Source organism: Plodia interpunctella, chromosome 5, assembly GCF_027563975.2.
Source record: "Plodia interpunctella isolate USDA-ARS_2022_Savannah chromosome 5, ilPloInte3.2, whole genome shotgun sequence".
In the NCBI taxonomy this organism is placed as follows: Eukaryota; Metazoa; Arthropoda; class Insecta; order Lepidoptera; family Pyralidae; genus Plodia; species Plodia interpunctella.
In genome coordinates, this window is record NC_071298.1 from 9,441,005 (window position 1) to 9,464,675 (window position 23,671).

General features: G+C 34.8%; 2 protein-coding genes and 1 non-coding gene across 7 annotated transcripts in view; 1 reads left to right on the top strand and 2 right to left on the bottom strand.

Annotated features, from left to right (window-relative positions):
- LOC128670443 (putative uncharacterized protein DDB_G0282133) overlaps positions 1-19,352 on the top strand; it is a 40,823-nt gene extending 21,471 nt beyond the window's left edge. For 3 of the 5 annotated variants that reach the window (XM_053746107.1, XM_053746110.1, XM_053746109.1), the window contains exon 3: positions 15,987-19,352. In XM_053746107.1, coding sequence (XP_053602082.1) covers positions 15,987-19,172 — 3,186 coding nt within the window. In that variant the 3' untranslated portion in view covers positions 19,173-19,352. Of the gene's footprint in view, positions 1-11,223; positions 11,405-15,786; positions 15,909-15,986 lie in introns of those variants that run through there. The other 2 variants (XM_053746111.1, XM_053746112.2) reach the window with 2 other exon arrangements.
- Positions 9,402-9,474, bottom strand: TRNAK-CUU (transfer RNA lysine (anticodon CUU)). Its single transcript has one exon. It is a non-coding gene; the product is annotated as a tRNA-Lys (tRNA).
- A 2,629-nt stretch (positions 19,353-21,981) lies between the features above and the next one.
- Positions 21,982-23,666, bottom strand: LOC128670446 (uncharacterized protein). The gene is made up of 3 exons (XM_053746115.2): positions 23,285-23,666; positions 22,665-22,855; positions 21,982-22,124 (listed from the first exon to the last, which is right to left on the bottom strand). Exons 1-3 carry the CDS (start codon positions 23,547-23,549, stop codon positions 22,050-22,052), a joined length of 531 nt encoding a protein of 176 aa, XP_053602090.1. The 5' UTR covers positions 23,550-23,666; the 3' UTR covers positions 21,982-22,049.
- Positions 23,667-23,671: the final 5 nt, after the last annotated feature.

Genomic DNA, 23,671 nt, shown 5'->3' on the forward strand with positions numbered 1-23,671 from the left:
GTGACGATCTCGAAACATAGAGATTGCACTTTCGCGTTTCTTACTCAATTGAATTGAATGGTATAATTATCTTCAACGTCTATTCAGATATTAGCAACATAAATATTAGGTTTGTTTGATTTGAGTCAATGGTTAGTTTTGTCAAAATGTTTGCGGTTCTTGTGTTTGTTGAGAATTTTTTGGCTAATAAAACCGTGGAGAAAACGTTTTCACTGCCATTATGATTTTTATCGTTTGAATATTTTCTATGTTTTGATGAGACTGAGTAGATAACTTTCCTTTTGATTCCTTTTATTTAATAAAATAATGCGAAACCACTTCCATTCGTAGATATAGATATGGTGAAATCGTTTATGTCCTGAATATGTAGATTTATAAACAACCATAACTTTATATTATCATGACGTTTGTCTGTCTTTACAGTGCTATGTTAGTCTAGTCTAGCTTCAGAGTTCAACGCTTGTAAAACTCATGAGACATCTATAGTATAAATCCGGATGTTCTTTTGACAAAAAAAAATTACATTGCATAATATTTGCATGTCTTCGCGATCTTTATAATAAACGAACTGTCACATGCGCACACGTTGATCTCGCTGACAAGATCACAAGACATATCGTAGATATCACAAAGTGTTACACCTACCTCTACATGCTAATATTCAAAATAGGGTTGGCATATTAATACTTAGTATAAAAAGTCGCTGCCCGCTGTCTGTCTGTTCTTATATATCCTTAGACCTTCAAAACTACGCAACGGATTTTGATGCGGGTTTTTATAGATAGAGTGATTCAAGAGGAATTTATTTAAGTGCGAAGTGTGTGTGCAAAGCCGGGGCGAATCGCTAGTCGTAAATAAATATAGGAAATCCGTCTTCTACACAGTATGTGTTTGCGTGTTCTATACGTGTGGAGTTTCACATTTCCTATTAATGTAAAGATTTATCGTAACTGATCATGCAATGTCGGGCAAGGCAAAATAGCGTTAATAATCATTCAGGCATATTTCATTACTTTTTTGTTAATAGATATATGTCCAAGGACAGCAAATAATCGCTGCAAAAAATAAACTGTTATAACTAATTACTCTATTTGTTGACGTACGAATATAAGTAAACTAAGTTTATAGTATTTTGTCGTGTGAATTTCAAGTATTGACTTCTATAGATGGATCGAAATCAGAAAATAATATCCATCTTCCATCAAATTCGCCTTTTATAACGTACACATCGTATAAGCTCGTAGAAGCCTGTTTCTAATGCGGGTATGCAGAGACTAGGGATTTCGGTTTATTTATGTATATTTACTTTTATCCAAATATACTGTCTTAAATTTTAATGCTTACCAACCCTGTTTCATAATAAATTTACAATAACGTAACACGTTGGACCAAAATTCGATTATCTCACATCAGCCGATCGCTTTCGCCGTCACTCAAATCACAGCGTTCAATCACCAAACGAACTACGTCTCAATGCATTGTTCTCCTAATGAACTTTTACCAGTTGAATATTAGATGAAAGTTAATGATTTACCTACCTACACTTTTAGAAAACTCAGTTTATCAATTGCTTATCTGCTCTTAATCGTTTACAGTTCATACATTTAACGTTCTACAGCTACCGTTGCATCATCAATCAATTTCTGATTTCTTTTTGTTTAAGAACTTTATAAACAGACCTTTCTTTTGCAGCTACGATATTGGATTTCATTCGTTCGTTTTCTGTTACCTTAACAAGCTCTTGCGAGGGGTCTGCCACATGCTCATTTGGTTCAGAATCCAATTTAAATATAATGGCTTTCGTCACAGCGACCTCAGTTTCGTTACGCTTGTTTATCGGAGTGTACATTTACGCTCCTTTTATTTCATAGTAATCTGATTCGAATTCGTTTGCGGTTAGGCCTCACCTCTTTGTAGCCCATCCATTGTTTTATATCCGGCTACTTGAATCCTGCACCCGATATTGATTTGTTGATATAAATAGCGAATCTAATCGGATTCGATATTTTTACTAGATAAAAGTGATAGAAAAATTCTCTATTGAATGAGTCATGAATGGCAATTTGGTATCATCACAAAACAAAGTACAGCTACGTTGTCTTATTCAATGCTTGATTTGGTTTTTTTAAAATTGTCTTGTTTATTGTACAGTCTGTACAGCAGTTGTTCATATTTACTGGATTTTGCTACAACATTTCTGTCTTACTCGCTAATATCAATTTCATTACCTTCAATCATACAACGTTACCGATAACTTCGAGCATGCGAGCCTAATTTCCCGAAACCGTCGCAAGATTCCTTCGCACCTGCTCAGAACAGGAATGTTGGCATTCCATTGTAATCTAATGCGTCCAGGCATGTTGCCATTATTTTAATAAGCTTTTCAGCTCAGTAATAACATAGACGCCGCCATCATCGCGTGATCGTCCTTCGTCGGATCGTGAGCGAATGCACGACTTTTTTTTCTAGCAGCTCTGTTACGTCAAGACTAGTAGCTAAGTCGTAAGGCACGTCGAAATTTCGCAGAAAATGAATACGGATTTCTCTCATTGTATCACGTTTGATAGTTCCCATGGTGTTTTCTTTCGAACTAAAATTACATACTCACGGAGCTCTAATATGATTAAGCTTTGCAATAAATTTAGATAAGTGGATGTGTTGCTTAGCTTTACGTATTTAGTGTTTCATCATCATCATCATCATCATAATAGTAAAAATTAAATAATTTAACTCGAATCTCATCGGAAGACCACCGTTGCGTATGGTACCTCTCACGAGGCATGGACTGCACGAGCTAAACAACATTTGCTGTTATGGGTACTTTTCAAAATTCGAGCACATTGAAATATTATTGAAACATTACATTTCTTCGTAATTGTGTTTGTCTTTTCACATGTTAATTCATACATTCATTCATGTTCCCACTGATTGGGCAGAATACTCTCCTTAGCAAAGAAGAATAATCTTTATTAAAAAGAGGTTTCATCTTAAAGTAATCAATTTTATTAAATAACCATTAGCGTTTTATGCCAATACAGTTCACTTTCTATCACAAGATCTATAAAAGTTTCTTTATCTATTACAGATAGAATTATAGGCAGTCCAACTACTAAAATAATCATCTTTATAGTCTCTCTGTTTATTCAGATTTATTCAATGACAATACAATTGTAATAATCATAAAATTAAAACAATATTAATAAGACTAATTTAACTTAGAAATAAACCTTTTTGGCTTGTAGTAGGTACTATATACTTTATTTATGTATTTGTCCTGTCAGTTATGTATTTAATAAAAAAAACTACTTACCTACTAATCTAAAGTTATTCATTTCCCAACTGATTACGACAATATTTAGCGCACATTATCAAATACAAACAAAAAGTTTATAAAACCCATAAGCAGATTAGTGTCTGTCAAGACTAATTTAATTAATTAAGTATACTTACTTGCATGCATTCTAATCTGCACTTTCATCGCACGACCTCAGGCATACATTGTTTAGAACCACACTATCATACCTACAACACGCACAGACCAAGTCTAGACTATAGAGAAATTAGACTGATGTACGTACAAGGTGATAGTTTGTACCTATATCTATACGGTTACTAGGGGTATTATGTAATTTATACTATTATTATAAAGAGGTAAGCGTTTGTGAGTTTGTATATTTGAGGCGGGTAATCTCCGAAACTACCGAATCGATTTCAAAAATTCTTTCACCATTAGTAAGGTACATTATCCAAGATTGCCATTATATCAAAATACTCACGGGAGCGAATCATCGGGCAACATCTAGTGTAATAAAAATCTGATTAATTAATCCCTCGATCGCGACGAATCGAGACATCACACAATATATAAACAATTGTTATAACTATTAGCTACCGGTCAGTAAATTGGTGGAAGATTAAAGTATAACTAGCTGTTCCCTCTGTTATCGAAATCACTATCACTACAATACACTAGGTATCGAAGTCCTGTGCCTGTGTCTGTCCGTTGGCGATAAACTCAAAAACTACCAGGCGCATATTTTGTACGATTTTCACCAATTCATTCCATTTAGATGTAATTCCTGAGCAAGGTTATGTATAATTTGTGTATAATGTATAAATAAATATCAACAAATCACACCGACTGAGCGAGGCCCAAAGTAAGTCCTAGACTTCTGTTATGGGACTAACTCGATACTATATTTTATAACATATCCCGGCCGGGATCTATATCTAACCCTGGATATCTCGGTTCAGAGGCAAGCACTTTACCACCGCGGCACCGAGGGCGTCAAATTTATTGTTTTACCCGAGCGAAGCCAGTTAATGCAAATCACTGAACTCTTGAACTCTGTAGGGTACACTTCGCATGGTCTTCACTTACCTTAATTGTCAGACATCATCCTTGAAACATCAATCCAGCACTCCTCGGATCTCTAAATAAGTCTTTGTGCATTAAATTGCAGTAACGTTGACCCGAATTCCCCGTGGCTTACCGTGTTCGTTCCACCGTCGCATTTGCATAGTCCAGCGCATCCGGCGCAGGCGCAGTGTAAGGAAATGTTTAGTAGATACCCCTTCATGCGTGCGGGCCAAGTCGTGTATTCGTTACAGTGAATATCAATGAGGGTTTCCTGAACACACCACACGGGGCACACCAGATGTAGGTACAACGCTAGTTAATTTGTTGCCAACAATTTGACAATCTGATAATTTTCTGGACTTATAGTTCCACTAGCGGTATCGAAAACATCCAGTACTAGCTTTAGCCCGCGGCTTCGCCCGCATGAATTTATCTGCTAAAGACTAGACATTATTTTCATATAAACTGTTATCCTCGTTATAGTCAATTGGCATTTCGCATTTATAATGTAACGACCAAACGTAGTATGGATTTAAAAATAGTTTTTTTTTTTTTTTCATTTTCGAACATTTCGTTGTGTGCGGAGTTTGCGACTACCTGCCACTAAATGGCGGTAAGTAGTCGCAAAAGTCATGTCAAATGCCTATAAGCGACTTGAATAAAATCTGACACCAGTCTTAGAAATAACACACTCGATATGATGATGACTTATTAACCCCGATATTTAACCAAAGTGAAAATTCGAACTTAACCTCAACATAACGGTACAGATAATAAATACGGCGGAACAATAACCTAAACTAAAAATAGTTTGGTGACTACTTTCAAATATTTTGCTATTTGTATGAACGATTTCTCGGTCGAATATTTTACATGCCAAAATTATGGATATATTCTTAGGAAATTTTACAATTTGCAGTAAATTAGCGTGACCGTGAAAAATATTTATTTTATTTCATAATAACGCGCATATTAATGAAATTTTTTTACACAAAAAACACCGTTTGCATGTAAAATATTGGTACAATCCATACAATTACAATTAAGATTGGATATGGACGCATATAAAATTATGGTATCTCAAAAGGGCTTACAAACTAAATGCATAACATTAAAACACAAATGAAACAACATAACTCGGTGAATTAATTCTAGCCCACACACGTGAAATGTCCAAGGGATTACACTGCCCTTTGAGTAAGCATTAAAGATCTTATGCCAGCTATAAAATATCGGCAAACATTTCGCCAAACTTTGGCGGTTTCGACACATCCTAGCGGTAAATAAAAGCTCTCATACAAATGTTACGCAATGTTCGTTCATTCGCATCCGTATCTCTGTGAGTTCGGCGATAGTGTGTTACCGGCATTAGCTAAGTACAAATAGTACAATTACTTCTGGTAACATTTTATCGTTTAAGTCTGCAGTTTGCAATTTCTTTATTTGTGGTTCAAAAACGGACCTCATGGCGCCCTGCACTACACCATTAATGCAGTTGTTTGGTATTCGAACAACGGCAATAAAGACCTAAGTGCCAACCGCCGTAAAGTCCGTTTTGATTTGGACGACCACATTTTTTGACATTCTCAGACAGGCTCGATAAGTTTGACACAGCCATTAATTTTTGTAAGCACATAGTCTAGATAGTGGAGTTCTTTATAGTTTTCTTGCAGACAAAAATAATTCTAAGTGGAGAAAACTCAACCTAGACATTGATATGCCTACTCTACTCTCACAACTTGAAGAGTTGGATGGACTGTGTGAAGATATGAAGGAGTTAGGAGTGGACGTGAGCATAACTGCAAATATAGTTCTATCGAGAGAAAAGACATTGCGCCGATCACAAATGATGGGAAATGGCAAGGATGATTAATCATCCCACAACTAACTATCATTGTAATAAAATCCATTGTCTTATTTATCGTTCTAAAGGTTTTAATAAATACTGATTACAATTTTTCGTTGATTCGTTATAACCACGGGTAAACCATAATGAATATTTCTCAGAAATCAACCTATATATATAGGCAATCAGATTAAATTCAAAATAATTGAAGTTCAGGATTCGAACCATCAACAGTAACAAAGCGATAAACACCATTGAATTCAGGTGTTTATCGCTGAGCTGTCTACTCATATCTTTAGTTGACGAAATTTTGAATGGGATTATTCGTTATTTCTTTTCACCCTCATTTAACCACCCTAAAGGTCAAATTTTAAGAAGTTCTAAAATACGGGTTTCATTATTTTTGTTGCATAGCATTTATGCTAATTTTTAAAGTAGATCAGAAAAGATTTTCGTTATTTTTCATATAAACTTTACCCCCAATTTTTACCCCTTTAGGGGTCGAATTTTGAAAATCTTTTTCTTATCTGAGCACTACGTAATAACCTAAAGCTACTGCCCAAATTTCGCGTTTATAGCTTCTATGGTTTAGGCTGGGCGTTGATTAAATAGTAAAAAACGCTTGTTCTTTTATATATATCAACCACATTGGATTGGAATAGAAATAAGGCGCCACTAAAGAATGCATTTGTGATAAAATGTATAGAATAGATGTTAAATAGAAAGTCAAACTTGGGTATTCAAGACAACACGTAGTTTTAGCATAGTAAATGCTAATTTATTTACATGAGAAACTGACGTATGCGACTTTTAGACGATAGATAAAAGCCATTATTACAAAGTAGATTTTCACTCAATCAATATCACTTTCTTATGACCTTTTTTAGATAGATATTCATTTTCCAAGTATTCCATGTGTTTGTCACTTAGGTACGCGCCAAGAATGCAGTACTTAGGAAAAGCTATCCATGCAATTTTTTTTCTCCCATGGATCATGGATGCGTTTTTGTATGCCTAATGCCTTTACATATATAAACACTCCTAAAGAAGAATTCTCGAAGTTTCTTGTATAACTCCATTATATCAACTCAACACTGCTTATGATTCGCTAAGATAACATTGTTTCGACGATATTACCCCTATCTCGCATCAGCCTGAATAAACTCTAGTAGGTACTTTCTGATACAATATCTTTATCGGACCATGCATCTATCTGATGGAAACTGCGGTTTTGCAACTAAGTAAGTAGCGTTGTGTGGCCGCTACTGAAATGTTTGCGCAAAAATGTACTGTGCGTAAGGCAAGTAAGTATACATCGAAAAGGGTAACATGTTACATTATACACTGAATATATTCATCATCGCATGTAAGTAATGATTCTATTCTATATAATAATAGAGCCTAGGCCTTGCATATCAATAACAAATGTAGATGTATCCCGTACCTAGGCCACAGAAAACGTATTGGTTTTTCGGCAAAAAAATAGACAAAGAATGTGACAATGATCTCCTTGGGCCTTCATTGCTCTACGGGTATTTTCTTTTCATTCTGCCCATTCATGTTTCAACCGGCCAGTAACATTGCACAAAAAAGTTTCAATTAAAAGAATTACTGGAAAAAGAAACATTTCACGGAACGCACCGGGCAGGTACAAATCCAGTTCCACATTCAACATTGGTCTTATCTAATTAGAAGTCAACGCTGTTAACAGCTTGGAAGCGTTCTAGATATTTTTATTTCTAATTTCTTTAGGAAACCAGTGTTCTGGCGCCGTTGGCCGAGGAATTTTAATTAAAACAGCCCGTCTCGGCAAAAAAAGAAAAGGTCACATCGGCACGCGTGGCAAGCCAACCGTGGGAACTATCATTGGAGGGTTAAGTTTTTGCTTGAGGGTTAGAAAATATAAAAAAAGTCAATTGTTGCCAGTTGCCACGCGACGGAAAAAGAACGTTGGCGTATGTTTTCGAGAAAAGAGTACTAACAACATACTTATCGATAGTACGAGTATAATGGGCAGACGAGCATGCGGGTACATAGGTAAGTAGGTACGTATTATTATTTTGGGTATAAGATAGATGAAAACTGCAGAAGTGGTGTGTCCACTTTTTCAGACAATTCTCATTTCGCTCTATAGTTTCTCATTAAATAGTTATTGATAAAATCAGCTCTTATAATTTTTTATAGGCGTATTTATAACCTTTTTTTTTGATGCTGCAATAAGTTGTGATTTAATAACCGTAGTTTAGTCTTCCCTTTGAATAGTAAAGAATTGCTCAATGTTACGCAATGAGACTAAAGATCACAAAAAAATACTGAACATTTATATAATTGGATAACAAAAGGTTACCACGATACATGACGTAAAAGTGTATCAATTTTTACACAACTATATGGCATTTAGCCAGATTAATCGTAATAGCATCCCGCTGAGAAAATGTCATTTATTTCCAAAAACTAATCAGTCTCTCTCTCTCATTCTTGAGTGTTCGCATGTGACGCTGCTAATGCGTAAAAAAATAAAAGTTTCAATTTTGATCATGCGGCTGTGATTTTACGACCAGCCGCCTGTCTTAAGTCAAAAGTTGAGAATTCTATTGCTATATATATAAAGGACGCGTTGAAGAAATTAGTGGAGGTTTTTGCCCAGAAGTGGGAATTCAAAACAACATTGTACCTAAGATAAAAATCAGTTTTCTTTCTTTAGATGACATGATTTCTTGACGACCATTAATCAAAAAGATTCAGTTACAATTGAAAGTCTGTGGCAAAAAGTAAAATTGATTTTTATTATAATGAAAGTCTATCGTTTTGAAGATGTCATCATTTATATGTATATAAAATTAATTCGGGCCGGTGTCATTAATTTTATAAAGCACTTTCTTGTTACTTCGTGATTGTGATTCATCATTAAATGGCATATTTTTTATCGCAATTTGCTCGGATTTCGCATGAGAAAGTGGTTGGTTGATCTGGGCCAGTTAACTATTGGTTCGCTGGTATTTATGAATTAAGCACTTTTCCTTTCTTCATGTTTTCAAGTTCGTGAATTTACTTTCATAACGTCGTGATTACAAGTACTCATAATGGCTCTTGGCACAGGACCAGAAAATATCACAAATAAAATAACTATAACTTTGTAGAAGTCTTAGTGGTTTGAGGAGTGTAAAAAAAGCTAAAATAGAAATAAAAAACTTGCGCCCAACGTGGGGCTCGAACCCACGACCCTGAGATTAAGAGTCTCATGCTCTACCGACTGAGCTAGCCGGGCTTAATGGCCACGTTCAAAATTATCAATTGGTTGCTGTTACATTTCTCAATCATTTTGTACTAAAAGAAAAACTGTATAATTTTGCTTGTTTTATTATCTAGGGACTTCCAATAATTTTGTTAGTTCATATTTGATAATTTTATTGACATCACGCAATGTATGTAAGGCATCAGTTATGTTATGATAGACACTAAGTGTTTAGAAAAAAGGACTTGTCTGCACATAAATACTTTAGATGTAACTAGCCTCGATATACTTAGTTCTAGTGAACTAGACTTTATTCCTACATAGTCGAGCCTCTGTCACATTTATCAAACGGATCAAGTCTAAAGAATGCGCCACGGAGTAGCAAAGCTCGCCGCACAAACTTACCACTCCGGAAAACCAGTTGGGAGACGCGAAAGCAGTCAAGGTTGCATGCTTTCTTTATTATCTGGAAAGCGTTCGAAATTTAAACTGCAAATACAAAGGACATTTTTAAACTTTTATGAAGAAAACGTCATTCTTTTTCATAAACGTACCAAGACAAGACAGCCGGGTGCGGTGGTGGTGGCAGATTTTTTCCAATATTTTAATAAGCAACACGACATCAAGCCCGTACTTCTTAGGTTTGTCCCTTCCGGGGTCAGGCATAGTCAGACATTTGTTCCACTAAAACTCAAATATCTTTCTTGCAATATGCATCTACTTAGTCTTAACTAATCAATTATGAGATAGATGTCATACGTCCATTGGGCTAACCGGAGACATGCGAAGGCGAAAGTTCCAAACTCTGGTTACAAACAACTTTCCGACGATTAATAGCATACATCACTATTTGACAACACGATGACGAACACCTTTCAAGACTCGGTATTGACTTGTCGACAGTAGAACAAGGGAACAAGTTGAAGATTTTCGGGGCGGGCACACACGAGCGACAGAAACAAAGAAAGATTTTTTAAAATATGAATTTGGAGAATGACTTCATTTGCTCAATTAATTATTATTGTAAACAATTTACTTAAAACATTCATTAGCAAAGCCATGACAGCTAAGCAATAAATAAATCTAGTTCTTGATACTTAGTACACACACTGTTACTAATAATGACAAAGCGGTCGGGTCGGTCTGGATTGTAGAATGTTAATCTAGCTTTCCCATAAGGTAATACCACTTAATCTTGTATGGGATCCCTCGTTTTTATATGCTTCTTCGGTCCTATGTGAATCTTGAAACGGATGTAAGTCATTTATGAACTAATTTGTGCAATATTGTTTAAACTAGTTTTATTCCAACTCAGCTTCACCCGCGTGGATGCAATTATCGAAATTTCCTTCCTTAGTACTATAGAATTAAAGTACCTACTGAAGTAGTACCATATCGCTATAATGATTTGACTGATAACTGACGGCGGTATAGTAAATAAGTTACAACCTTACAGTCGCCATGGTCGCAGCAAATAACCACCAAATAGTCCAGTCTGATGTTGGTGAAAAATTTACTAAAATCCGTCCGGTACTTTTTGATTTTATTGCGTTCATACAGAAGACAGACGCGAAAGGGGGACTTCTTTTTATAATATTATTTAAGGATATGTAATTAATTATGTGTTCAAAGTACAAATACAAATATTTTTGTCAACGATTGGTCGAAAGTGTACGCGTGATCAGGCAAATATGACCGTGACCATATACGAGTATGACTCAACGTGGTAACGACACCTTGTGGTCGATCTTGTGATGGTAACACTGAACACGGCAGTATGGGACCGTCCTTAACCGAGGCCAACCGATTCGGCACTCGAATGTCCAGTTGTATCGAATAAATTGATTAATTGCCGATTGTGTTTTTGAGTGATGTGATTTGAATTTAAAAGATGACGTACACGACGAGTTTCACGAACGAAAACGAAAATCGAAGTTTTTATTATTCAAAATCTGTTGAAAAGGTGCGCTTTTAATGCAATCATTCATTGTTCTATTTAATTTTTATAACATTCTGTCTGATGTGTGGTACTTAATGGTTGCAATAAGTTTATTGTTGCAATAAGTTGCTCTAATGAGTTAGTTAACTCATTAGATCTAAACTTGATGATACCCGAATTTGCAATCAATACGGTCATTGCGTCAATCAGAAGTGCAATAATATCAAGAGTGTTGCAACTGTCTTACAAAAACTGAAGACATTTGTTAAATATTAGACACATTTATTTTCTCATAACCTCACTTCTTCTTTGAGCTATGTTCTTTTCTGATTTTATTTTATATTATCTTTTGCAAGCGGCTTCTCGTTTATTACGCGCGTCCGCTCATAACTTATTATTGTTAATATCTCGGGTTCTAAGCAACGTATCGCGATGAAACCTATACCAGATTTTAAGTTAGACCATCCGCTATGCGACTGTGAATACCACTTTAAATTCCATCAAGTAGTTTTTGCGTGATGCGCGAACAAACATGTCTCTTATGTATATATATATATATATATATATATATATATATATATATATATATATATGAGAGACCACTTAGTTATAATTGCGTAAAACGCTGACTGTGTAAACACTAGCTATAATCACGTGCATTGTTTCAATGTGTAAACAAAAATTGACGAAACCTAGTTTCCCCTAAAATCTTTAGCTCATTACGTGGAGAATCCATTGATATGAGACAATCACACAGGTCATTATAGTACGTTAGATTTCCCACGAAAAACGGAACACTTTCGCTTATTGTTACCCAAATGTCTTTGAAATACTTTCAAATTCAAATTCAAATCATTTATTCAGAAATTAGACCTTCACAGGCACTTTTTCTCGTCAATCTTTAAATTTATAGTTATTTCTCACAAGCTAGAAACTACTGGCATTTTGGCTTTGAATAAAGCGCGGTCAAAATCATAACTGGGTTTTCCTTTTTATTGAGCTTGGTTACTGACAGTTCTTTGGTATAATTTTACTGTATGTCAATTAAAACCATACTACCTTTTTAGGTATTATAAAAAATATGGATAGTTTAATTTTATAACACGTCCTTCGAGTCGGACCGCAATTAAGCGCTCAAAAAACCGTTATTGTCAGTATACAAATTTTTAAGGATTTGCGTAAAAAAAACGTAGTTTTGTCTGTATCTAAATAAATAAATAGGAAACTAGTGACATCATATTCCTTTAAAACGCAGTTACATCAGTGTGTGAATCATTTGTGATGATCTCTTCTGTGATAATTTAAGTCAATCTTGTCAATTCGTGACTATCCAATCAATCATAAAATCAATAATAAAATCTATTTCGTATTTTTTTTTGCCATTTGCCAATATATGTATGTTATAGATTTATGTATCACCTACAAAAAATATCATATTTTTATGTGTAATTAGTTTTATGATAAGTAAATAAACTGGAATAACATATAGGTTTTTATTCCGAAATTCCCACGGGAGCGAAGCGCCGCCGGGGCGCAGCTAGTTTAAAATAAATAAATACTTTGATGTGTTTTAACGTTAATTTGAACGATTGCATGGCAATAAAGATAAAAAAGATAAACTTTAACAACGCGCAGTGTCCTTAGATCGTCCGTGTCTTTTAAAGCTTTAAAAAGAAAAAAAAAAACAAGTTCATATATAAGCATTAATTTACTACCATCATTATTACTTGTTGCCTTACACATTATATAACTAAAAATGTAACTATTTTACCTGGATATTTCGTAAAAAGACATTTTACAGCTCATTTCTCAGACTGTGCTGTACCATTTTTTATGTTCTGAAGCTCCTGCATATTGGGACATACATTTTAATTTTTTTATTATTATTATTATGGTTTTGCCTTTCGTTTCATCTTATACTGTTTTAGTAACTGACGTTTTTGTACAATTATTAGATTACCAATAGACAGCGTGATTCCTGAAGAAGATTTAGGTGTAATATATTTATTATGGTTTCACCCGAGCGAAGCCGGGACGGGCCACTAGTAGTTAATAAAAATACATGTGTTGATAAAAAAAATCCCAATTAAAATTCATTGAGATGTTACCAGTTTAACTTACAATTAAATCATAAAAGTCGCTCTGTAAAAGGTGCGCTTTTTATAGAAACTCGAGTTGAACTAGCCAGTGAAGACATTACCAGTATTAACGTGTGGAAACCAGGTTTTATCTGTGGTGCTATAAATACTGATAGAGAAATTAACTAAGTCGTAGAATAAATCAGCAGTTCTTGTTTTTGCTACTGATATTAATCTTGGTAACGAGAACCTGCGTTCTCGATGATTATACACCAAACCAAGAGTATAATTTATAGCATGTATAGGTACGTATATGTTGCTGGCTTTCTATAACAACGTCAACAAACAACAAGTTAAGGAAAATATCAGTTACTAGGGATTATTTATTCACTATATATACCTATAATCACACGAAGAAATCCACGTGTGTGGTCTATGGGAATTTCTACATAAAAACTATTGTATACCTCTAGACTAATATTCTATCAGAGTTTGAATCCATCTAATCTCACAGTCGTTGAAGTTTTATAACTACATTTTCTGCAACATTAGCTTTGATAAATTCAAATAGGTGTGATATTTGATTAATTGTTTCCTTAAAAGAGAAGGCCTGATGTCTGACCATTTTATTGAAATAACTATATAATTGGAGACCTTTCAATTAAAATTCTAGACTTAACTGTCGGATTCCTAAGTAATTAAAATAATTATTTAATTTCCTCGTCAAGATAACAATGCATAATGTTTTCTTCCAAAGGTCGTATAGTGCGCACAGCATAGTCCTTTGAAATCAAAATTAAAAATTATAATCCTTACATATTAAAAAACAAAGTCCTCTGTCGCGTCTGTCTGTCTGTTCGCGATAAACTCAAAAACGACTGCACCACCAATAGACAGTGTGATTCCTGAAGAAGGTTTAGGTGTATGATTCATTATGTTTTTATCCAGGCGAAGCCGGGACGGACCAGTGATATATAAAATCATTTGGCAGTTTACCGAGGGCGCCACCTAATGTACGTGGCGCCCTCGCTAAACTCACCTCACTAAATAAGTTGTGAAGGCAAATGCTCTTATTCATAAAAGAGTTAAAGCATACTTTATGTTAAAATATGTACAATACCGGCTACACACTATCGCCGAACTCAGACAGATGCCAACGCGAATGAAAGAACATTACGCAGTTTGTCTCAGAGTTTAAAAACCAGCTGGTTAAAAACAGCAATGTATGCCGATTCCGCCAAATTTTGGCGAACTGTTCAGCGATATAGCCGGCAAAATGGTACGTATCAACAGTATCGATGGCTCAACGACAACATTATCTCAGTCTGTTATCATTATTATACTATAGTTCGCTATTAACACTATTGATAATTCATTTACGTCAATGGTAGTGCCAAATACCTGAAAGCGAAAGTCCACTTATCGCGTCCAAAGCTGCCCACGTTCCTGCTTTCGATTTTAGGCGCACGCAGCATGTAGGCGGCAACCAGATGTCTCCCAACGGAATGTGTCATAATTTGGTATAATTTTTTAATTTATAAGAAAATATTTGGAAAACACTATACCTATATACATCTTTCGAAATAGAAATTCAGTAGTATTCTTGAATCAAGCCAAATTATTCTGATTTCTATCTTTTATTACTCCGTGGTTTTACAAGTATCAGCGTATGCTGTAAAATTTATTATTTTAACTAAATAATTGTGACAATAATTACTCTCAAGCCGAAAATATTCCGAAGTCCTATAAAACCATTGGACCTAGATTTATTTCGCCATTTCAATTATTGTCTTCAATTATACAATCGCATGGTTCAGTTTAATCTCTTTATTTAATCTTCTCTAAATGATATGTTAGGTAGCATACACTATTGTTTCAATAATAATTTAAATATCTTTTGCACTTTTTTCTAAATTAACGCTTATTATGCTATTGTTTCCATAGGTAACATTGACATTCAATTTCATGCAATTTTATCTTTAATTGCATACTTTTTTATCGTGTAGGTAACTGTGTCAATCAAAGGTCTTTCCATTAAATTGAGTCAGCATTAAAAACCCGCTAATTCTTTTTTTTAAACTCTCAATGTGAAATAACAAATGAAACTGGCCAGTTCTTCAGACTTCTTTCAATTCCATCGCAAGACTTAATTATGAACTTTGATTGTCTGCTGATTTATTTATTTTATTAAGAACTTCCCTCGAACAAGTATATTTATTTATCAGTTCCGCGCTCGATAACTTTCGAACGATACACTTTTTGACCAATGACCTTACATACACCAGCCAGTGTTGATATTTATTCTTTGTATTCAATCAAACGAGTTTAGTCCATCGACTTCGGCCGCCTATTCGCGACGCTAATATCTCCGCATTCAAAGTCGTGTATCAATCGTACTTGACATTTCAAGTATCCTATCTCGTATCTTATGTTTAACGACGTCTCAAATGGTCTCTATTGACATTAATTACTTCAGAAATAGAAGTCCATAGTTCTCGTTATTTATTTCTCCATTTCTTTTTTTACAGATGGATAGCAGTTCCGAGGCGATGGAGTTGCGGCGGGAACTTGATGCTGTGAAGAGTGCACTGCAGCAGCAGTCTGAATCAGTATTGAAGCAAAGGCATCAACTCGTGGAAGCAGGGCAGGCCCTCGCCGCACGAGACAAGCAAGCAGTCCAGGAAAGGCGTCTTCGACAAGACCAGTTGGCCTTAGTTCTACGCTCACTAGTCCTCCTTGAATCCCGGCTGACGCGGGAACAAAGGCAAATACATGTGGCCTTAAAACAAAAGGAAAAAATAATTAAAACCCAACAAGAAGAAATAAATAAGCTGAAAACGAGAAAGTCTTATTGCAGCAACTGCCAACAGATACTCGGCTTCACGAGTGAACAAACCAACATTGAGACTGACCCAGAATTTCAGAGCTTAGAGAGTACGGATTCTAGATTTCAGAACACGTTTGTGAGGAGTAATAGTTATCGCGAAAGAAATTCTCCACCGGTTTTCCAAAAAAATACTAGACTAAGTAAAAGCTTCCAATTACCCAAACACGAACTCGTTTATGGAAACACTAGTTCTAGTGAAGAGGGAAATAATGTCAGTGTCTGCAACAAAGGCACTTTTATCAAAAACAAGCAAGCTTTCAGTAGACGTGATGTTTTCCGGAGATCGAGAAAATACTCGGGAAGAAAAAATAACACCCAGAAAGGCAATAATCAAGCCAATAACAGCAGCAGCGCTGAGGAATGCATGGGGATGAGCTATCAAGTAAATAATGATGACAACGAAATGACGGCGAACCAAATTGCTAAATATATAAGGAGAGCGTCAGAAAAAATTGACCAGATTATTGGAGAGGCTGTCAAGAATGATCAAACTAATAATTTGAGTGATTCGGATAAGACTTACTCAACTAAGATCGAGAAACTACATGGGATCAAACGGCAAGCATCTGACGAAATAAAGGCTAATAGACAAATGTTCCTTAGCAATGTTTTGAACGAAGAAGGTAACGAGAAACCATGGTACTGTAATGTAAGTGATCCCGAACAAGATACAGACTGCCACATAGGTCTGCTAAACAATACAAAATCAAAATCCACCGATGATCTTTTGGGCACTGATTTCAATATAAACAGGAAGCATGGCGAAAGCGTGTCCACTAAAAATGAAATACTTTGCAATAATCTTATGAAAAATAACTCGATCGGCAGATTCAGTACTGGTTTTGACGAGAAAAATAATAACCAGACCGGATTAAACAAACAAATTATAAATGATATAAATGAAAACTGGTATGCAAGCACCAGCGATGCTGATGATACTCCTTCAAATGAAATATATAAAAATAATCCAGTTTTAGAATGCGTGAATCAAATTCTGTTACAAAATTCTCTAGACGACAGCAGCAACGACAATTCGAAATCTAGTGAAACACCAAGTCCTAAATCAACAGCTAAACGCGTTCAGTTTTCAACTTTAAATAGCATCACATATGATGACAAAGTGAGATCTAATGGAAACAGCCATACGTTGCCCCGTTCTGATAAAAGGGCTAATAAAATTGTAAAATTCAGTTTAGAAACAGCTTCCGAACATAGCTATGAAGTACCAAACACAGCTCAGGGCTTCCAGTATGAGATACAAAGTATCTACAGTAATGAGTATGAACCAATTATTACCAAAAGTGCTGAACCAAAACCTGTGCCATCAATACGACAACTATCTATAAATGATAAGCCTAGCGTTCCTAAAATACGAGGCTCCATAGTTAAAAACATGACGGCTAATATTGAAAATCGTAACAGTGAGAAAAGTGACAGTGAACTCGGGTCTATGAAGATATTCAACAAAAGGAAAGTGCCACGCACTCCTCCTGCACTGCCTCCTAAACCAAAGAATCTATCAGCAAAATGGAAAGCTGAGAATAATGTCAAACCATCGACAGAATCATTAGACTCTGAAGCCGTTGCGGCTAATCAACGGGTTGCAGATGTTAAGTTGAGAAAAGTGGGACAAGTAGCAGCTATTAACAACGTAGAACCGGACTACTGCTCCATTTCAGAGATAAATGTTCCAGTAGTCAGTAATGGTAAAAGGGAGTTGCTACTCACACAGCCAACGGTAGAGATTCATAATGAACAATACCCTATTCATGCAACGAGTCAAAGGAATAGTGTGGCAAAGGTGGTATCCTTGCCACGAATCCAAAATAAGATCAGTGACAAAGACATTCCAAAACTTCCTCAAGTCACTGAGATCATAATACCTGATGAGGACGATAAGCCTAATCAAGAGCATACCTTCCAACAAACTACAGACAGTTACTTGACTAATTTCAATATTCATCCTCTGCAACCAAAATTGGACCCTCGTGCTTCAATTCAAATGGGAAATACAGTGTCTTCCATCCTGTCAGAAATTAATAAAGGAGGAAAAAGTGGCAACAAACAAATCAACTTGACTGAACTAGATCATCAGTTCAATCATGGACCCGAAAAAACGCAAAATGCTAATGCTGAATTGAATAAAGCTGAATATTTTGATGACATAGATAAATTTGACTTGTCACAAAATTTTGAAGAATTCAAAATAGACGATGAGCTCGGCAGCATCGTTGCAGAGGAATACAGGATCAGCTCTGGGAGCAGCGACGGCTCTGAAGATGTTGTCACAGAACATCTAAACACCAATGTACCTGATAATGAAATTCAGCCGAACGCTGCTAACAATAATGATAATGGGAAAAATGATACATTTCTTGACCCAGAAAGTGCCTTAAACAAAGCGTCGGCAAAAAACGCAAAATTATCAAATAAACCTGATCTCCTTTCAAATATAGAGAATTTAGAGACTGAATCGGTGAGGAATTCTGATATCGAGTCCAGCAACTCCTCCGGGAGCAACAGTGGCTCTTACAACACAGTCAAGTGCGAGCCCAGGATGATTTTAAATAATAACAATCCTGAGATAAATGTAAATAAAACCAAGGGACCTTTCGACTTCTTCCTCGAGACATCTGGTCTTAGTACTAAGTCTATATTTTCGCCAAGCATGAATGGTATTCGGCCGCCTAGGCCGCCCAGTGCTAACCATAAGAATGTACTGAAGCCTAAAGATATCAAAATGCGAGTGAAAAATCCGGTTACAACGAACAAAATCAACGAAAAACCTATGTTGACTGCTATTAAATATTTTGAACCTTATGTTTAAGTTTATTTTGTAGTAATACTTGTTTTGTTGTAAACAATGTTATATTACTTAATAGAAATGTTTATTTATTGTAAAATGAACTTGCCTGCATAATATTAATGTACTATATTTATACTGGTGTAAATATTACATTCTATATAAATATTTTTTTTTAATTATAAAACATTTAACAATTTAAAATCGTTTTATTTGAGTATTCAAAATGAAAGATATTTATGGTGATACAAATAAATTTATTGTTTGAATAAATTATATATTATTTACAACTTATTACATGAAATCATGATCTATAATTACAATTAACAAATAAATAACTTAGGTCTAAATTACTGGAGCTCTATATCATCACCGTCGCAATTTCTTCCAATATTTCTTTTCCACGAACGCCATCGCAGTCTGCTTCAATTCCTTTAGAATGCTATTCACTTCATTCTTCCTGCTTTCTGCCACTGAATCCAGAGTTCCTGTTGAGCCACCAATAGTTTCTCTTGAGCCCCAAACAGCATCTTTATCTGTTCTCTCTAATGGTCTTTCCAAATCTTCAATCAAATCATCCATGACTCCAAATAAACTGATGTCATCATTACTTCTTGTATCCAAAGATGAAACTGATCCTCCAAGATCACTCACTGATGGTATTCTTGAAATAGATATGTTTGAGAAGGAATCATTTTGCTCCTCTTTTTCTTTCCTTCTTCTTTCGATTCTGGAGTAAGGCTTTGGTCGTGACCTTTTGATATTCTTCAAATAGGCTTCTGAAGAAAATGTTGTCTCTGGTTTTTCAATCACAGCAGGACGACACGGCACTTCCTTATCCAGGGAGGTGTCAAGATCGACAGGTTTTCCCCATTTGTGGTCGAGGGATCGGAATGCAAAAGATAAATGCAAATGTAGATCCATTTTGCAAGTACTTAGATAGATGTTGAATGAACCGAATTAAATTGAGTTATGCCCTGCAATGCAAATTGTATCACCTTTTAAATGAAATTTCCCCACCCCTAGTAAATTACTACAGTTTAGTTAATTGTTCACTAACTCGGCGATTAGTAAATTAATTGCCTTAATTAAATTAATTTTAAAAGCAATTAGAGCACATTAATCTTCAGGACAGACTTGAAGGTATATGTATAATTAATTATACTTATTAGGTAAGTACCTGTTAGAATAGTAATCATTTAATTATTCGATGGATTGTCACGTTTTTATCCCTTACTAAGCAGACAGAGCCTACTGGGATGCGGCACTCGAAAACCACGTTCAGCACGGAGGAACTGACAAATTGAGATTGTTAGGTTAGGGTACTTATTAGGTAAGTACCTGTTAGAATAGTAATCATTTAATTATTCAATGGATAGATGGATTGTCACGATTTTATCCCTTACTAAGCAGACAGAGCCTACTGGGATGCGGCACTCGAAAACCACGTTCAGCACGGAGGAACTGACAAATTGAGATTGTTAGGTTAGGGTACTTATTAGGTAAGTACCTGTTAGAATAGTAATCATTTAATTATTCAATGGATAGATGGATTGTCACGATTTTATCCCTTACTAAGCAGACAGAGCCTACTGGGATGCGGCACTCGAAAACCACGTTCAGCATGAAGGAACTGACAAATTGAGATTGTTAGGTTAGGGTACTAGCGATAGAGAAGAAGATTAGACAATATTTCCAGAAATATATGAGAATCCCCATTTTTAGCTCTGACCCTTTACTGAATTTTACAATATTCGCGGGAAAAGTAGCAACTGGCATATTCTATGTATTTTCTTCTGGTCCAGAAAATAATTGTCTTTTATATAAATAACTACTTCGTAAAATAAGGAATTAGGTAACTATTTCAATCCCTCTAAATTTCTATAGATATATTTTTAATGTGGGACTACATGTGCTGAACACAGAATTTCTGTAATTTAAGGTCCTGAAACGTAAATTTATTGATTTAGAAAACAATATGCTTTGAAAATTAATAAATCTGATATTACATTATCAGTGAATTATACTGAAACAATGCCTTTTGATCAAACATTATTTGCTCCATGATCTTTGCACAATTGTTCACGACATTTACAATCAGTTCAGTGAGCTCAAGCGATAATATAATTTCTCAAAATATCTTTATATACTGAAATAATTTAAAATGAACATGAATCCGGAATACCTTTTTGGTGTAAATTTTGAATATTTATGACAAAAAAACGTCGACTTTTATAACAATATACCTGAGTAGTATTTCTTTTTGTTAACATTTTGACCTAGTGGTATTGAATAATACAATTAATTGTTGATCTTATTTACCTACCAATACCATGCAAACGGGGTTTTTAGCGATACGAATTTTACGAATGGTTTAGGGGTTAAAAATCTAATAGATAGTAATGTAATTAAAAAAATAATGTCCATTAACTATATAATTATTATGTGAAAGGGTGAAGGGCCATCATTTTTTAATGACCGAAAATTAACGAAATGGATTACGACGAATAATGACATCGATTTGAATATGCTACTAATTGAATTAACTAATATGGCCACATTAAAGACTACCTAAACATTTGGTTTAAGTAAATACATTGCTTGGTTGGAGAACTACATATTTGTCATTGCTATTTTCTACCTGTGTCCACATATTTGAAATACTAAATGCAACATCTACAAATCTTGAAATAGATAAAAACATTTTCAATTTTGTTTGCTAGTCTTTACTTAGCCTATTACTTAATCAGATTTTAGAATTTCAAAATCGAAGCAACCTGGATCACGCGAAGATAATGAGAAGCAGAGATGAGAAGAACATACTCTTAAGACTTCAAAATAAAATAAATTGCTACACTCGATAATACTCCTTTTTTATTACATAGAAATTGAACTAATAATTCATATTATTTTCTTTTTGTTCTTTTTCTTAGGCTTACTATTGTTGTCATTCTTCTTTAAATCCTTCTTTTGGACCTGGAATGAGATAAAAAAGTTTTTTTATTGATGCTTTTTTAATCTGTAACTTTTATAATGATTTAATCATAGGGATTTAAGACCTACACTCTTGTTGGTGGAGTTCTTTCCATTATACTGTCGGTTGGGCAGTATCAAGATGAAGCTTAAACATTTTTGCTTAGAGAGTGCTGGATATTTATTGCACTTTTCAATGTATGATGTATTATCAACAAAAAATAATAGTTTTCACTATGACATTGTATGTCTAATACACAACTTTCTATGGTACAAAAAAATAAACATCTATTTGTATATGTTCAATGAGGACTAACACAATTTTCGTAAGCTTAAGTTGTGAAAAAGCAAGGGAATGTCCTTGTCCATAATTGATTAATTAATATGGTTATGAATAAGGATAAAATAGTTCCTTTTGTTAACTAGTTCAAAATCTACCAAAGGTAAAGGGTGGACCACAATCAATTCTTTGCTGTTTGATTATAGTTTATAAATCAAACTAAAAAATGCTTGTTAACTGGATCTTATAAAAGAGTTATTCACCTTTCCATAGTTACTGAGAAAATTGCCGACATCATTATTTTTGTTAGCTTTGTTTTTCTTCTTGGAGACGCCCTGCAGCACACTTTTGGCCATCATTTGCTGCTTTTGCTCCTGCAATTTAATTTTCTCCTCTTTCCTCTTCTTCATTAACTCTTTGTAATTGAGATACTCCCTTTTGGGTGGCTTTGCACCTTAAAAAAAAAAATAAGTATATATTTTTTAATTAAAAATATGGTAACAGCACATCATAGTCATAAAAACTTATTACTACTAATAAAGAAAATATTGCATGTTGGTCTGGTAGTACTTAAGGCTCTTTTGCATTTGTTGGTCATTGGATGGGTAATCAAATATATTATCTTGAGATCCTGTGAATCGGAAAGCATTTTAAGTCTGGTTTTATTTGCAGTTATTAAAACTAGCCAGTCCTCATTGTGCCAGAGTTTATCCATTTATACATGCATATGGAAAGCCAGTGACCCAGCAGTGGGGTTATTAATGTGGCTGATGAGGATAATTTTCCTTAAAAATATCTAGTCATGTATTCAATTCTGGGCTAGGGTTACGTAAATATTGAAATTGACTGTAATAAGTACATAGATAATGTTGAATTCTACTACCTAAACTCACTGCCAATGCAATTTTGGCTTCCTCTTTCTTTGTAGGATCAAACCCAGACATTCCGAACTTCACAACTTCATGGCGTATCCTCTTAAGGTCTAAATCTTTCTTAGAATAGTGGTCAAGAACAGTTTTTGAATTTGATACTTTTCCATCGTCCATCTGCTCTTTCTTTTTAGGTTTGTGCGATTCAAACTTTACAAATTGAAAGTTGCTCTCAGCATTTTTCAGTGCAAGCGCTGCTTTTGTTAGTATAAGTGACATTATACTTGTACTTTAAATAATATTACGATTTAAATAGCAATAAATAATAATTAATTTCGGAAAACGTGTCGGTGTTCAGAGCTTCGGTTTTTTTTGTTTTGACATTATTATTTTTTTACAAA